A 16,483-nucleotide genomic window follows, 5' to 3' on the forward strand; every position below is an offset into this window, starting at 1 on the left:
TATACGTGTTATTAATTCTGATATACTAAATAATTTATCATCATAATGTGTTATTACTAATATTATTGTTATTGTGTGTTATTTCAACTATGCATACCAACACAAACAATAGTACTTTTAAGTGGTTTAACCATGCAACAGACTAAAACTGTGTTAGTTCAAGCAACAGCAACAAACTTTCATCAATTTATTCTCTTGATCAAATTGTTCAGACTCTCCCAACTTTCTTTCACATTCCTTTTCCTATTGATACTCATGGGATTCTCATCGCAGTTTAAAATTTTTGTCTGTATGAAACAAACCTTTACTTTCTTTATCCAATTCAATTTCTTAAATACGCACATAACCAAAAATTCCCAAATACAGCAACAGGTGATGGATCTTAACAATTAGGATATTAAGAGAAAAATCTATTACATATTTTTCTCAAATACATAATTTAAAGGGAAAAAAACTAAACCAAAACAATTTTACTTGTGTAGCGTTAAGGCCATACTAAAGGAAATTCAGATACTACAGCAGGGTGAGAGATGGTTATTCTGCTTCCTTGGTTCTAGATTTATTGCAGACCCTTTTCATTTGACTATCCCAGAACTCAAACTATCCCTTGGTATTGTGTTTTACTCTGTTTGACAAAGTGGGTCAGGTGCTACATAAGAGGAATGGCTGCTTTTTCCTTAATCATCTAAAGGACTATGGAACTAGGCCTAAATAAATAATCTTAGGACAACTGGCCTGACCGTGTAGAGACTAAATCACACGGAACTGGGAGGGGGGGAGTTGGAGAGCGGAGAGGAGAAGTTGGGAGGTGGGGAGGTGGGGAGTGGGATAGATGGAGGCTTGGCTGACTTGGGCATGGGAGGGGGTAAGGGGTTGGGAGGGGTGCACTTCTTCCTGAAATGACTGCTTCCCCAAAGGGCCTAGTAATTTGTCAGTGAATTTCAGATTCCCCAGCACAAAAGAATCTTTCTTTTATGAAAGGGAGGCAAGAAGTTCAAAGTGCAAACGTGCAAACTATAGGAGAAGAGGAGGGGGAGATTCCAAAGTAAAATTGTATGCATTCGATTCAGCACACAGTGTGTGTGTGTGGGGAGTAGCAAAGGTACAGGAGGGGCTTCTTTTTACGTAGAGAATTTTATCTGCGTGTGTGTGGTGGTTAATAGAAATCTTCGTTTTAAATAATGCGCCTCTCCAGACAATTTCATCTTCCCATCAGTGGGATTCAGCAGGTAGCCCGATAAGGAGATTCAGGATTCTAAACTTCCCGAAACAACAACAGATGTAATACTGCATAACTGCGGGAGACTCATTTAGGGTCCTCACGGGTACAGAAAATTGAAGCAGAATTAGGTCGCTCAGGTTTTTCATACAGATTGAACAGTAAATCAAGAGGGCTTACTGTTCTGACAAGAAAAAGAGTTCCATTAAAGGTGACAGATATTTGTTCAGGTCCAGAGGAGAAGTTTATGATTCCTGTAGGAGAGTTATTTGAACAGAAAATGACACTGGTACATTTTGTTCCTTCCAGGAACTGAGTGACACTCTTTAAAAAAGAGAGAGAGGGAGACTGACTTTTGGCAACTCTGCTGATGAAGCGGCTCTTGGTGATTTCTAAGAAGGAATTCTCAGGGTTGTAACGGAGACCAGGGCAGGACAAAAAACACGGTAAGGGACTATGCTGGCTTCCTGAGGCAAGGAGGCTATACTACTGTTTTCATACTAATTCTGACTTGACACCAAAGAGGGCTCACATAATTCAAAGATGCTCTTCTGATATAAACTCCTTTCAATGTGAAATATATTTCTTTCTCACACAAACATCTGTGTAATTTACATGCTAACATGATAATTCGTGGAGCACTTCTGACCAACCCTCTAACCCTTGATGGAAGAACTGAAGTTAGGCATGTTGACAGGGCAAAAAAAGCATGCCAAAACACCAAAGAAAAAAAAAAAAAAGAGTCACTGACACTTACTACAAAGAAAAGCAGTACAGTTCCATCATGAGAAAAAGATGGTCTAAAAGAAAGGATCCAATTTAAATGAGAACAAAATATTTTTAACTGAAGAGCTTGTATAGCACTGAGGCAAAGTGTTCATATGCAGAAACTTATTTATGCTATTACTGAAAAAAGAAGATCAATTTGTCAAAATTCTGATTTTATGAGGAACAAGGAAAAGCAGCCAAGTGACTTAAAAGTAAAAAAAATTAAGATTCTGACAATTTCCTTTCAATTTTCATAGACAAGGTAAGTGATATTACAACAGTCAAAGAAACGAACATCTGTTAAAGAATTTCTGACAGGTGATTTTTGCTCAAACCAAGTTTATGAAATTATAAAAGAGACTTTTTTTTAAAGACCTTGCTCAAATCCTCAATCAGGAGACAAAGATACACTGGACTCTTCCTATCAGGGCTAAAGGGTAGTAAGCTGTTCTCTCAAAGAGGGGCAGAAGGAGAAGAGTTTTTTAGCTGTCTTTTACAAGTGCCTAAGGGACTTAATCTAATGCTTTTTAAGGGATAAATATAACTAATCTCTGCAGTTGGACAATTTATCTTCATATAGGCAGAAGCCAGCTACTGCTCTATAACTGAAGAAGACAAAAGATGCCCCTACAAAACCCTGCCAGTGTAAACCTAAGCTTCTTCTCAAGATGGCCACGGGAAACTTCAGGCCAAAAGACCCACCAGCTTTTTGAACCCAGGCTTGCCAAATCAATCACTTCAAAAGCCAGGCGGCTTAACAAAAGAGGAGACATTGGGGCTTCCCTGGTGGCGTAGTGGTTAAGAATCTACCTGCCAATGCAGGGGACACGGGTTCGAGCCCTGGTCTGGGAAGATTCCACATACAACGGAGCGACTAAGCCCGTGTGCCACAACTACTGAGCCTGTGCGTCTGGAGCCTGTGCTCCGCAACGGGAGAGGCCGCGACGGTGAGAGGCCCCGCGCACCGCGATGAAGAGTGGCCCCCGCTCGCCGCAACTGGAGAAAGCCCTCGCACAGAAGTGAAGACCCAACACAGCTAAAAATAAATATAAATAAATAAATAAATTTATTAAAGAAAAAAAAAAGAGGAGACATTTATCAAGTAATAATAATAATATGAAAAATAGACATTCCACCACCTTCTGCAATGCTTATAATTTAAAAGATACTGATACTTTTTTTTTTAATTGACACAGGTGTGGAGGACAAAAGCTTTCCACACACTGAAATAGGCTAAATAGTACCAATTAATACTGAATACTTTGGGAGACCATCCATTAAGATCATTTTCAAAAAAAGTGCTAAAATGAGCTCATTACAAGAAAGGCCTGCAAATACAATTCTGGTAAAAATGAAAAAAGAAGGTTTAGGAGTCAGTAAGCGTGTACACGCACACACACACACCCACAACATAGGATGAATAAGGGGGAAAAAATCCGGATGTATTTCTAGGTATAGTGTCTGTGTTACGAGGGTAGTTCATGTGATTTAACAAATAGGACTGGTAGCTCTGTACCTTCAAGGTGGGAAAAAAAACGTTAGCGCTTAGGAAGTCAGAATTTCAGAGTAACCAAATGATACCACTCTATCCCATTTACTGTCTTTAAAAAAAAAAAGACTTTTGATTTTTTTATTCAATAGCAACATAAAGAAAGGACTGCATTATGAATGTAGTTTTTCTGCCCCAAATGAGTACACAGTGCTAATATTTGACTTTTATACCACACTGCGATTATTCACCCAACAGAATCTGCCTATCAACACTGAAATATCAATTGATGATGAGTATCTAGCTCTCTAGGGGCACGTGAAAAGCTGAAAACAGAAATATAAAAGCTCTTAATTGAGGATTAGTAATAGCAGTGAGAATAAAGTTATACTCTTCATCCAAAAAGCGACACACGTTTAATGGCAAGTTACTCTGATTTCTTTCAAAGTAACTCTTAAAGCTGGTAACTTAGTATTTTAATATAATAACAGATAAGTCATGTGTTTTCCAATAAAGAGTAAGGCAATGTTTTTAAAGGGCTCCTAGACATTATTTACTAACATCCCCTATAATTTTTAAGCCCTAATTGTCTTCTAAATTAAATCATACTTGGGGAATAATAATAATAGCTAATATGTATTGAAAGTCCTTGTATCATTTTATCTTCTCCCTACAAAAGATACTTCAATACCCTCTTTTAACATAGGAGGAAACTGAGTCACAGAAAAGCGATGTAACTTGAGGAAGGCAACACAGCTAGTTAGTGACAGAGCATGCTTTCTGGCTAACTCCCAAAACCGTGATCTTAGTTTCATCTTATCTTGACTCAGTACTTACTGGACTCTCTTTTTGGTTGACATTAACCATGTATGTCAAGGATCTGCTAACTACAGCCTGCGAGCCAAACCCTGCCCATAGCCTGTTCTCATAAATCAAGTTTTACTGGAACACAGTCAACAGGCTGCTTTCACACCATCAGGGCAGAGCTGAGTAGTTATGACAGAAACTCTAGGGCCCTTTACAGAAAAGGTTTGCCAATCCCTGATTTAGATAAATGTGCCAAATCAGGTGAAAATGAAGTTTTTGGAGTAAGAGTTTAAATAAGGACCCCATGTGAAGACACTTACATAGGGCCTAACCCAAAAGCTAGACCAAGCCACAGACCAACAAACGCACGAACTCAATCAAAGAAGACATTATATCATGCTACTGAAGTACCGCTTTAGTATCACTAGATGTGTCATTAACCTGAAGGTCAGGCCAACAGAACACTCAACATCTGAGCCGCTCACAGTCACCATTCAAGGACAAACTGATAAACCAGAAGGAAACTGCATAATCTAAGTGTGGGCTGATGGCTTTCTTGGATCTTTAGGAATTCTGGGCTGGACTTTTGATCTTGGCATATCATAGGGGTGGATAAAAGTTTTCTGACTGAATGAGTGAAAAGCACAGTCCTGGGAACCTAGAACCCCCAGAAGAGGGTCCTTACCCCCCACCCCAGTGGCAAAGAAACTCTTCTCTTGAGACTTTGTTCTAAAATCATTCTCAAGCCTGAGTCTTGGCCTCTGCAATTTCCCTTAGGCCTTTCCCTGGCCCCATAGAAAAGAATGACCACAACACCTGGAGACACCGGACCCCCTAGGCTGGGTGGTACCTGCCAGAACACAGCATCTTACCCCCGGGGGCAGGTGCATTACCTGTACTCCCGCTCCTGCAGAATCTCCACGGGGTCCAGGCCCTGCGGTTTCTGGACGGGGCTGATCCGGCTCTGCTTCTGCTGCAGCTGCAGGATGGGCGAGGGCTGCCCCGGGGCTGGCTGCGGCACCGAGGGCCCGGGCACGGCGGTCGCGGGCGGCGGCGCTGCTGCAGGGGGCGCGGGCGAGGGCCGGCCGCTGGGCGCGGGCACCGGCAGCTTCTGCGGGGGGCTCGGGCCACTCAGCTCCGGTCCCGGGCCTGCGGGACAAGAGCGACATGGGCAGCTCGGGAGGAAAGGCACCCCGTGCCCATACCCGGCCTGCCCGCTGCCCCCTGGGAGCCTGGCGATGGGGACAAGTAAAGGTCTCACGAGAAGAAAACAGGAGGGAAGGGAGGAAGATGAGGAAGGCGAGAGGGGAAAGGAAAGGGGAAAAAGAAAGGAAAAAGAAAAAAAAAAAAAAAGAAGCTGGCATCTATCCCAAAGGGAAATGGCCCAAAAATGACTCTTAGGTAATAAACTGATTAAGGAATGGACAGCCAGCTTTTAGTGTAGGTCTACAGCGGGTTTTTAAAAATAATTCCAGGTGCATTCAGGGTTCTGAAAAAGCAAGGGAGTCACCCACCAGTCGGATGCAATTTGGGTGTGGTCCCAAAATCACGTTTCGCAAACTACACCACAAGCCCCCTCCATCCCAGCGTGGAAGAGCCCTGCTGTTAGAACCCACACTTTACAAATACAGGCAGCACCTTGCCGGTCCTCTGACATGAGCTAAAAGGGGCACGCATTTTCCCTTAATGACCTATAAACTGTATTTCAGGCTTCATCAGTGCATCTAGGGAACTTTAATTTTTTACTACATATTAGAAAATATTTCTGAAAACATTCAGTGCAGGGGAAAAAAAGAATCTGCTCATTCCACCTAAGAAAACTTAGCAAATATTAAGACTCAAGAGAGCATTTTTCTCATGTTATCAGAATAAAGGGATACGTAATCATTAAGCTTATCAAAATGCACTTAAGCTAATTTAAAGCAATTTCCCACATTAAAGTTCAGGAGTTTAAATTGAATGCTAGGTCTGGACCTAAAATAAGAATTGTTCCATCTCTCCTCTTAGGTGAATTTTTACTTACTTCAAAGTTATAAATAAAATTAGTGATGCTACCAGAGGGGTTAGTAAATTAAAAAAAAAAAAAATCTCAGTAAGCAAATGTTAAAACCTCTCATGGGCATTCTTCCAAGTGTTTTCTATATCTTTCCGGAGAAGTATTAAAATTATTAAATGGTAACAAAACTAATCATCTCTACACTTCAGAGCGACTTAATAATTAACCATACAAAGACATACATTATGAAAAAGTAGACACATTTATTCAATTTCCAGCAAACACCAGTTAAAAGTGGGCTTAAATGACAATGCAAGGATAGCAAACATTCTGACAGGAGGAATGGGAAGAGTTAGAAGAAAGTGCTTAGGAAACTACAGTGTGTGTAAGCGTGAGTATATGTGTCTGTGTGCATGTGTGTGTGTAGTGTTGTTGGTCTTTTGTTCACTTCCTTCTGAAATTAGGTAAAACTTTCCCAAAGACCTAGGGCTAGTTAAGACTTCTTGAGGTAATCTGTAGCCCTTGCTATAGGATTGATGAAAAGTTCTGGAGGGAAAAATGCATTTCTGTTTTTTCTGTTTTAGGCACTGTAGATGTACTATTATAATAAATAGATTCTTTTCAGCTAAGTACATTCTGATTTTTTTTCTGAATGGGAGGTCTTTTACATAATGCATAGCTTTTCATAATATTTCAGATTTAGTTTCTTTCATCCATATGTAAGAAACCAATTTCTAAACATTAAGTCTTAAGGTTGTTAAGCATTGGAATGAGATATGGAGGGACATTTTTGATTATATTTTCCCTCGAGGTCTTTAAAACAGGGTAGGTATTTTTTATCTGGGTTGCTTGAGCCAAAAGAGAGGAGATAGAGATTTCTAACAATTACTTTAATTCTCTGTGATTCTATGAATTTCCCTAATAAGCTCAAGAAACTGGTAGTTAAAAATATTTGAAGAATTGGTATGAGCATACCAAATAATAGATTTAATACACTGAAGCCCTTTAATAAAAAGAAAATCCGGGTCTTACTGATAAGATTAATATCATACTAATTACCCTAAATTCAGTTCTCAAAGTGTTTTTCCTCCTTTCAAAGTTTAAATAAGTCACCAATAAAAGCCATACCAGTGCAATAGTGTACACATTTCACTTACTCTGGGCGTTTTCTTCTTTAGCATCATGGCTTGTAAACACTTATGTAGAAGTGTATGCCAACTCCTCGAGGTATATTCAAGTCACTATTTTTAAAACCATACGATCAAAGGGAGGTATCCAGAGCATGTCTGATATCCCTGGTTCCAAATCTAGCCATTTTCAGCCCATGACTGTGAACTAGATCGGATGCATACACAGCTAGGCTTCTTTAATCCATTAATACAGAGACATCCTTATATGGTTGAAGGACCCTTAAAATTGAGAAGCCAGAGAGACCCAAACGTGGACTTAGATATTCAAATCTCCAACTCCAAAAGGACTACAACTCCAAAAGATACAAGGTGCACCTTGTCTCTTTCCAAAATAACTGATAAGTTTCACCTACGGGTTGTGTGAGCCTCAGCAAGTTACTCAGCCCCTGGTGCCTCAGTCTCCTCGTCAGTACAATGGGGATAATAACAGTACAGTACTCACCTCACAGGGTGGTAGTGAGGATTCAATGAGACAATGTGGCTATGTGCCCAACCCTCAGTTCTGGTCATTTTTACTGCCACCAAGGACACCAAGGTAAAGAAGCCTAGTTTAATCACTCAGCTTTTCAGAAAACCTCCACCCACAGCAAAAGAAAGGCTTTCAAGGAAATTTGGTACTGTATTAGCCGGCAAATTTGGAAGTGCACTCTTCTAGAGCAAACTTCAAAATGTTTCCACAGTTCAATACAACTCAGCACAAACACTCAGATAAGTCGGCTTGCCATGTGCTTCCTGCTAATTCCCCCATCAGTCACAAGCAAACTCCTTTCTAACTAAAAACTGCAGGTTCATTTACTGCCTGGGTCTACTTTCTCCTCCCTCCAACAGATTATATAAAAACTTCTCTTTACAGAGGCTTGGGGACTGAATGCAGCTTGCTGCAATTAGACATGCCCAGAACACAACTACCTAACCATGAGGTGTTCTGCCTGTCCTTCGGGTGCTGAGTTGCCTGAATGGATTTTCTCTGTATCAACAGAAAGCATCTCGACAACAGACACTCATGGTCCGCAAAATGATAAGAACTCACGGCCCTGGTATCTTCAGATGGAGGACAAATTACATTCTTTAGCTTATCTCCTATTCCCTCGCCAATATAAACAAGTTAGGCTTAATTGTCAGAGGTACAAAATGTGTCTGTTTTCCCGTCAGTCCTCACTTTAGAAGTCAAGGTAGCTATACGCCCTGACTCTCCTGAGGGGTGTCCCACTGCAGCTAAGTGGGGGGCGGGGGGGAAGGGATCTTTATTAGATGCCTGAATTTAAGAAACAGGTAAACAAACTTATTAAATTACCTAAGTCTCACATGTACAGAATTTCTGTACAGAGTTCCCACTTTACCTTCTACAGAGAAGGATGTTTATGCAAATAACAGTCTGTGCATTCGACAAGGATTTAAGAGGTTTCCAGAGGTTGAAAAAAATAAATGTAACAATGATGCTTAAATGAAGCATACAAAGAAATTTTAGATAACTAAGAAAAGGAGAGGGGGAAGCAGGAGAGGGACAAGCACTGAAAAAAAATTAGCAATACATCTCTCACTTTCTACCATGAAGGCTTCCCTACCCACTGCAAAAAACCCCAAAACTTTTCAGTTCCTATTTTGAATTTTGCTTTAGTCTCTAAAAAGAAAAATGAATCAAAATTAAAAGAAAAATGCTGGGTTCGATTTGAGTGGAGCCCATAGCAGGCAAGGACCAGAGTTATTTATTTGTTCAGTGCACACTTCTGCCAGTCAAACTGTAATTCTCTGGTGGTGGCACTTTTGGTGAATGATAACTTTGGAGTAGGTTTGAGGCAGATCACCCCAGCCAAAAAGATTCTCTTCACACATGAATGACACTGGCAAATGGGACAAAAGAAAAATGGAAGCACAGCTACCACCAGAGAAGCTGACATACTTAAATTGATTTTTTCCTGAAATATTAGCAGAGGTATTTATAAGCAATCATATTGCTTTATTTAAGAAAAGGAGGGGGATAAACAATTAATACAAGTAATATTAACTTAAAAAACCTTTTTCTTTTGTCTTACTTGGACTTGTCTGAAATACCAATGCAAAAAAAAATAGTGTCTTTGTCAAGTAAGGTCATCATCTCCCTGTGAAATCTGAGATTTGGGGACAAGATCAGCAATGTAACGTCCCTCCCAGTGGCAGGAATGAGTCTGCTCTATTTGAAGAAAGTATCCTCTTTCCTCCTTTATCCATAGCCTCTTTGCCCACTCTGGCAGTATCTGCCCAAATATTTTCATTTCTAATGAAGTCTGACTGCTGGAAATACAAAAGACACGAGCAGTGAGTAACAAAACGAGTTCCCCCTAATGACAGGACCCTGGTGAGGGAAGATGCATGCATTGGGTAAAAAAAAAAAAAAAAAAAAAATGGAGCCCTCTTCTCTGGAAAGGATCCAGAAAATGCACCCAGGATTGTGTCGGTTAGGATGTGAAGTATTTGTTATATACAAGTGTCTGGATAACTGAAAATCCATCCTTTAAGTTTTACTACGTCATCTGATCTCATTATGCTGACTTTGGCTGAAAGGGTTTCTCAAACGAATCATTTAGCTTGCTGCCTTCTTGAACAATACCCTGGAAACTTTTCCTGTTGTGCGTAGGTCATTTTTAAAAATAACAAGCCTCGCTGAGGTCCATGACGAGGGGATACCCCAGGACAAGCTGCGATGCACGGGGAAGTGTGCCTGTGTGACACGGTCCCTCACGATTACCTTTTGGGAGGCGCAGATTTCGCTCCTTCCACCTTAAACTACCAACAGTCTGACTGTGACCATTCAGCCTCTACTGGGAACTCCTTTAGTTAATGCTCCTCATATACTGAGATGCAGGATATCAAGGTCACCAATGTTGCTGACACTGTGTCTAGAGTATGAATAAAAAGGCTCTCAGTAAGGAGCAGAGATCCTTTTCCTTCCTGTGCACAGCAGTGAAATGCCTGCACTTGGTACACAGAGCTTGGGACAGAGCCTTTCCCTTGTCATGAGCCTTTTGGTCATGAAGGAGCCAGGATGGGGACGGGGGTAAGGCCATGGGCTCTCCAGTCAGACTGCTGGCATTGAATCCTGACTCTCCATACCCCAGATGTGTCACACATGCAAGGTACTTATTACTGAGCGTGGAGTACAAGGTAAGCTAGCAGGCACTCAGTAAGCACAAGCTACACACATGCATAGACATACATGCATTTTTTGCTTCTCTCTGGCTGCATTCCTGAGAGCTAGTTTTTGCAGTTTTAAACACACTGAGTGTTCAAACTACCATTTTATGCGTGGTCTTCCTGTACAACATTTTCCGTCTCTGATTTTTGGTCCCATGGGATCCTCCACCGACCAGAGCACTGTGGTTAACACACCGAAACCTAGAGATGCCGCGATACTTACTTGCTCTTTAAAAAACCATTCCTTAAGGCTCCATCTACAATTAACAAGATGAGTTTATCCTTCTAGTAGGCAACTCTTAAGAGTTTCCTCTACCAGAAAAGAAACATTTACAAACTCAGAAGGTAGAATAATTAAAAAAATAATAATAATCTGAACTCTTTCCCTTTGTCTAAGTCCCAAAACCTAAGAAGAAGACCAATATCCCAAACTAGTTGCAATGATCAGCTGTCAGGGCCTGCCCAAATGAGAGGGAACCATTCACAGGAAAGGGTGTCAATGACAAGGAAGCACCCTGGAATTCAAATTCCCTAAGATTCAAATTCTCTGGAATTCAAAGCTGTGGTAGAATAGAACCATAAACTCTGTGCTTATCTAGCTGCTAACCAAAACCTTCCCAGAGAAAACAACATTCATGGAAGATCATCCTAGAGCCCCTTGGAGCTCTGAATTCTATCAGTGGGATCAAGCCAGACCACCAGAAGGTCGTACAAAGGACTACCTCATCTCAACCCATTATATAATGTCATAGCTTCAGATCTGATGCCAGCGCACATGGGAAATAGGCCATGTGGATTCTGTTACTCTCTTTGTTATGAACAAATGTTACCAATGCCTCTACCATGCAGTGCCCCTTACAATAATAATAACAATAATTTTTAAAAAAGTTCCCACCTGGGAAAGCTACTTTATACTCTCATGCTAGAAAAGACTCTGAGTCCACTAAGAAAGTGGTAAGCAACTTCCTTCCGAGTGGTGAGTATCAGGCACCTGACCCTGTCTCCTTTCCTGACTGCCAGGAAACTCGAGTCACCTTGGAAGCTCAGATGCAGCAGCCCTGAGAGCTCCTGTAGCCCCCCACATTGCCAGCCTCCCTGACTTTGATTTCTACTTCCCTTTGTCTCTGATTTTCTACTTGATAATTCCTTTACCGCAGGTATGCTTCTTTGGAAGCCTCCCCAGATGCTTTTCACAAAAAGGGACAGATGTAAATAAATAAATAAATAAACAGACACGAAATAGCTCAAGGAGAGCAGATTCGAGACGTGCGTGTTGGCAACGGAACGCACGGGGTGTAGGGGTTCCTAACCTGGGGTGTGCATAGACGGGCTTCCGACAAACCTCGCACCGCTTGAAAGAGAATGCGAAATCACGGGGCTTTTTACTTATAGCCACAGCTTGCGCCAGAGTCTGCAAAGTTTAAGAAGCACTGCTCTAGGACGTAGGCAGAGGAGACCAAGAAGCGTGGCCAACTAAGTGAAGCAAAGACAAGGGAGCCGGGGAGGTGCAAGAGAAGGCGACGTCAGCCCTGGGCTGATAGCACCAGCCCAGCACTTCTGTGCAGTTAGCAGTCCTTCTCGTCCGAGTCGGACCATCACGTTATTCATTTGGTTGCCTATGAACCTACCAGATGGCCTGCTGTAGTTGACTAGGGTCTGCTGCTGCGGCGGCGGCGGCGGCTGCGGCTGCGGCGGCGGCTGGGGCTGAGGTGCCGCCTGCTGCTGCTGCATGCCCGGCAACGTCCTTTTCCCCTGGACCGCGAGCTGCAGCGTTTCGGGGAGGGGCTGGCCCCGGGCCAGCATTTTGTAAGCTAAAATCTGAGCTCGCAGCTGATGCAGCTGGACGGGACTGAAAGGCGAGGGCCCCCTGCTGGGCTGGCTCATCGCCTGCGGGTCGCCTGGGATGAGGGTCCCCGGCTGGCTTGGTGGCATCTGAGGTGCGGTTGGGCCACTTCCCGATATAGGGCTGGAGACGTGCTCGGGGGCTCCCAGCGGAGACGGGTGCGGCGACATGTAGCCTAGAATGAAACACAAAAAGGAGAGGTCACAGGCTGCCCCCCGCAACCCTGAAGGAGAAGCATTCCCGAACGTTTTGATAATTTTCCAGAACACCACTGACGGACAGACATCGAAAGCATAGGTAACTTAATAATTATGGGATTTTATATAACTTAAAACTTACATATATCAAATGTATACATAATTTAAAGAAACAGGCAAAAGTAATTTTAATAATATAAAATTTAAATCGACATACCCCAAATATTATCATTTCAAAATATAACAATTATTAAAGGGAGATTTTACGTTCTTTTCTTTCTATTCAGTTACGACGCTGTCTCCACTGGGACTAATCACATCTCAAGTGACGGACAGCCATATGTGTCCTAGAAAGTAAACTGGTAGTGGCTGTCGTACACCTAAAGGAAGGGCACCAGGGGACAGTATTATACGTTAAAAGTAGCCCGACCTGGAGAACAGAACCTGAAGGTGTCTGCTCTGTCGCAGTGGGGAATGAGTCTCTCATGGGGATATTACTTGGTTTATTATAATGCACTTTATGAATAATTTGCCATGATTGAGGGCCTCCACTGTTGTAGGCACTAAGCAAGGCATTGTACATACTATTTTAGCTGAGTTCTCCCTGGAAACAGAGACTGACGGAAGGATTGAGCGGAGCTGATTTATCTGGAAGGCGCAGGGGCACTAGCAGGGGTGTGGAAAGGTGCTATGCGGAAGGGATGGCAGCCAGTAATGGGTGCATGATTAAGCCAGCTGCTGTAGTGGGTACCTGAAGATTAATCTCATGCACAAGTTCTGGGATAAAAGGCACATAACTTGCCTCCAAATTATCCCAGGGAAGGAGCTGGGGTATTTACACTCCATCACTGGTCACTGGTCACTGGTTATGACTCTGGGGATCATTAGTCCCCAGGGACTTTGCCATGTGTGAGTAAGGTGGACTTAAGTAGACTGAAGGTGAGATGGTAGTCTGGCCAGTGGATATAAGGCTGGTGGGAGCACAGAAATGGTAAGAAGAATTAGAGGGAAGTGAGTGGAGTATACATGTTTCCTACGGTCCTCGCCACATCCCCAGAAGATATGTACTGTCACCTCATTTTTTAAAATGAGGAAAGGGAGGCTCAGCGAGCTAGCGAGTTACCCCAGGTCACACAATCAGATCTTGGTAGCTCCAAGATGCAAACCAAGGTTTGTTTGATTCCAAGGCGTATGCTCTTTCCATGGTCTAATATTAACTTGGTTTTATAAACATAAATTAAAGGCTTGAAAGTTTCAAAAATCTTCTAGAACCATTTACGATACAATATAAAAATGAGAGTAATCTGCTCCGGTTACAAGAGATCTAAATGGGAAATTGAAGAATACTTAAGAAAGAAAAGTCAAAATGCACAAAAATTTCAAGGAACTTATTTCAAGAGATGAACTGTATAGCCCGGACAAAGAATCCCTAGAAAAACACACGACTGAGCATTGCTGAAGGGAAATCCAAGAGGAAGGAGCGGACAGAGTGGCCTACTGTAATCCAAAAGGTTATCTTCAATTCAAACTGAGTGCTAATTCATCAACTCAAAGGTGTCCTAAGACACAAGCAAAATATTAGATTAAAGGTCTTTGCCTTTAATAAATGCACCTGCATCACACCTATTTTAAAGGTCATCACATAGGTGTTTATTAGGCATCTGCTGTGTGTTTGAACCCTTGTCAAATTTGAGCCAAGACAGCTCTATGCATCTACGTGGAATCACAGAGGCCCAAGAATATCTGACCCATACTGCCTGGGGACTCATCATCACCATCCACACGACTAGAGAAAATAAAGGATACAGTTACTTTTACCTCAAATTACCATTTGGAGAGGGAAACAAATTTAGCCTGATCCTCTAAGACAAGAGTAGGTTTTGTTCTATCAATTGGTGAGTTGTAGAATTCCATTCGAGTAATCCTGCCCTGAAGAGAAATGGAAAAACTGCTAACTCATTCCCCAAATCCCTACTCTATAAGGGAGCACAAAAATCACGCAGCCATTAGGATTCTAGTTGGTCATAAAAGTTAGCCAAGAAAATGCCCCTGAAATCAGCCTGCAAGACAAGCAGAAATTTAAATCCCAGGATGTTGTTATTTGTAACAATAAACATTTAGAGAATATCGATAACATACACTTAACTTCACCATTAACATTCTTCCTTCTTAATGAGGTTAACATTCACCTCCTATTTGTAATGCTGGTGCAAAATGGTAGTTTGTTCATTAGGAAAGCACCTTCCTGACACCTTTTTGACCAACCCTGCATCTACCACTGGAGGAAAAACTTCCTACTATAGTTACTGACATTTTCATGGTAGAAGGGATACAACCAGGTGTTAAAATGGGTCATGTCTCCTGCCTTCTGGTCCATCCTCCTTCCTGAGGACATCATCAATCATAGCTTACCCGTGATAAATCACAGGATGCCTAATACAACAGACCCAAACATCAGACAATCCAATCTAAATGCAACTGTGTAACGCTGTTCATCAAATCACTCTTTTCAGCTATGAACTCCTGGCAGGGCAAAGTTACGAAGATGAGACAGTTACATTAAGTACAATAATTCACTTTACCTCACATTTGCTAAGAAACTAAGAGTGGAATAAAAATCATTTTCCAGAATTAATCAATACAACAAAATTCTCCCTCAAATGTGGAAAGAAAAAGAAACTGGGGGTGGGAAAATTTGCTGCCTAGAATTTATAGGGGATGTTAATAGAATCATTCTATCACAGTATGACATTAAAAATATGAGTGTTTCAGCTAAAGAGAGAGAGATTTCTTTTTTTTAATGACATGACTAGTATTCCATAAAACTTCAGGAAAATCAGAATCTAAATGATACAACATAACATATTTTCGTAATTATCTTTAGTTGAGAAAACAGTGAAGAAATTGCCTGAGAGTGAAATACCTTTGTCTGTAGGATGACTGTGTTGATGCAGAATCTGCTCTTTTTTGAAATCTGGTTTGATTTGCTCATTTAAAAAAAAAGTAGTCAAAAACTGGCAGTTTTCCTTCCCTCATCTTCAAGGGCCATTATCTCCCTAGTTTCCCCTTGCCTCAGAGAGAGGCAATCACCTCTCTCCTTTTAATAAACTTGAATTTTTAAGTGTCAATTTTATATGAATTTTCTCTTCACACACACACATACAAACATTAAATATTATTCACTTGCCTTTAAAGGCTTTTTCTAGCCAATGGACTAAAAATAAACAACGTTATCATTGGGACCATAAGGTACACGATTCAGTATTTATTGAGGGAAATGGTTTTGCTTCTCAACCAATACCTTAAAATAACCTAATAGGTTGCTAGGTAGTTAAAGCTGGCAGTTTTCCGATCAATACCACACCTCTCTGTACCTGTGTGTTTATAAATGGCTTCCTACAACGGGGTTTTTAAAGATATATGCTATTATGGAGTCTGAATTCTTTTTAGATAATTATATAGAATAAGACTGCATTATACCAATACTACTTTATTCAAAGACATATTTTAAATAACTAATTCCCCAGCTTACACGGCACTTTACTATTTTAGTGAAAAATATTACGTGCTAGTTCTGAATCCATTTAACTTAATGCAGACTTCTGCATTCCAAAGTAATTATAACTTACTGAAATTATATAAAAATTAAGATCTATTTAAAAGTGTTGACTTTTGAATACATAAATTCACTTCTCTACCTACTTGAACAAAATTTACTAAATTTCCAGTTATGTGCTAGACATTGTGCCAAGTATTGGAGATTCCAGGAAAAATCATCATTTTAGAAGTTGAAGGAAGGAACT

At 41.2% G+C, this 16,483-nt stretch overlaps 1 protein-coding gene across 7 annotated transcripts in view; it reads right to left on the minus strand.

Annotated features, from left to right (window-relative positions):
- The window catches only part of SMARCA2 (SWI/SNF related, matrix associated, actin dependent regulator of chromatin, subfamily a, member 2), a 182,846-nt gene that overhangs the window by 145,578 nt on the left and 20,785 nt on the right, over positions 1-16,483 (minus strand). For all 7 annotated transcript variants that reach the window (XM_028166516.2, XM_057548235.1, XM_057548233.1 and 4 more), the window contains 2 exons: positions 12,269-12,658; positions 5,177-5,432 (listed from right to left, as the gene is read on the minus strand). In XM_028166516.2, coding sequence (XP_028022317.2) covers positions 5,177-5,432; positions 12,269-12,658 — 646 coding nt within the window. The remainder of the gene's footprint in view (positions 1-5,176; positions 5,433-12,268; positions 12,659-16,483) is intronic.

The sequence above is a fragment of the Balaenoptera acutorostrata genome, chromosome 6 (assembly GCF_949987535.1).
Source record: "Balaenoptera acutorostrata chromosome 6, mBalAcu1.1, whole genome shotgun sequence".
In the NCBI taxonomy this organism is placed as follows: Eukaryota; Metazoa; Chordata; class Mammalia; order Artiodactyla; family Balaenopteridae; genus Balaenoptera; species Balaenoptera acutorostrata.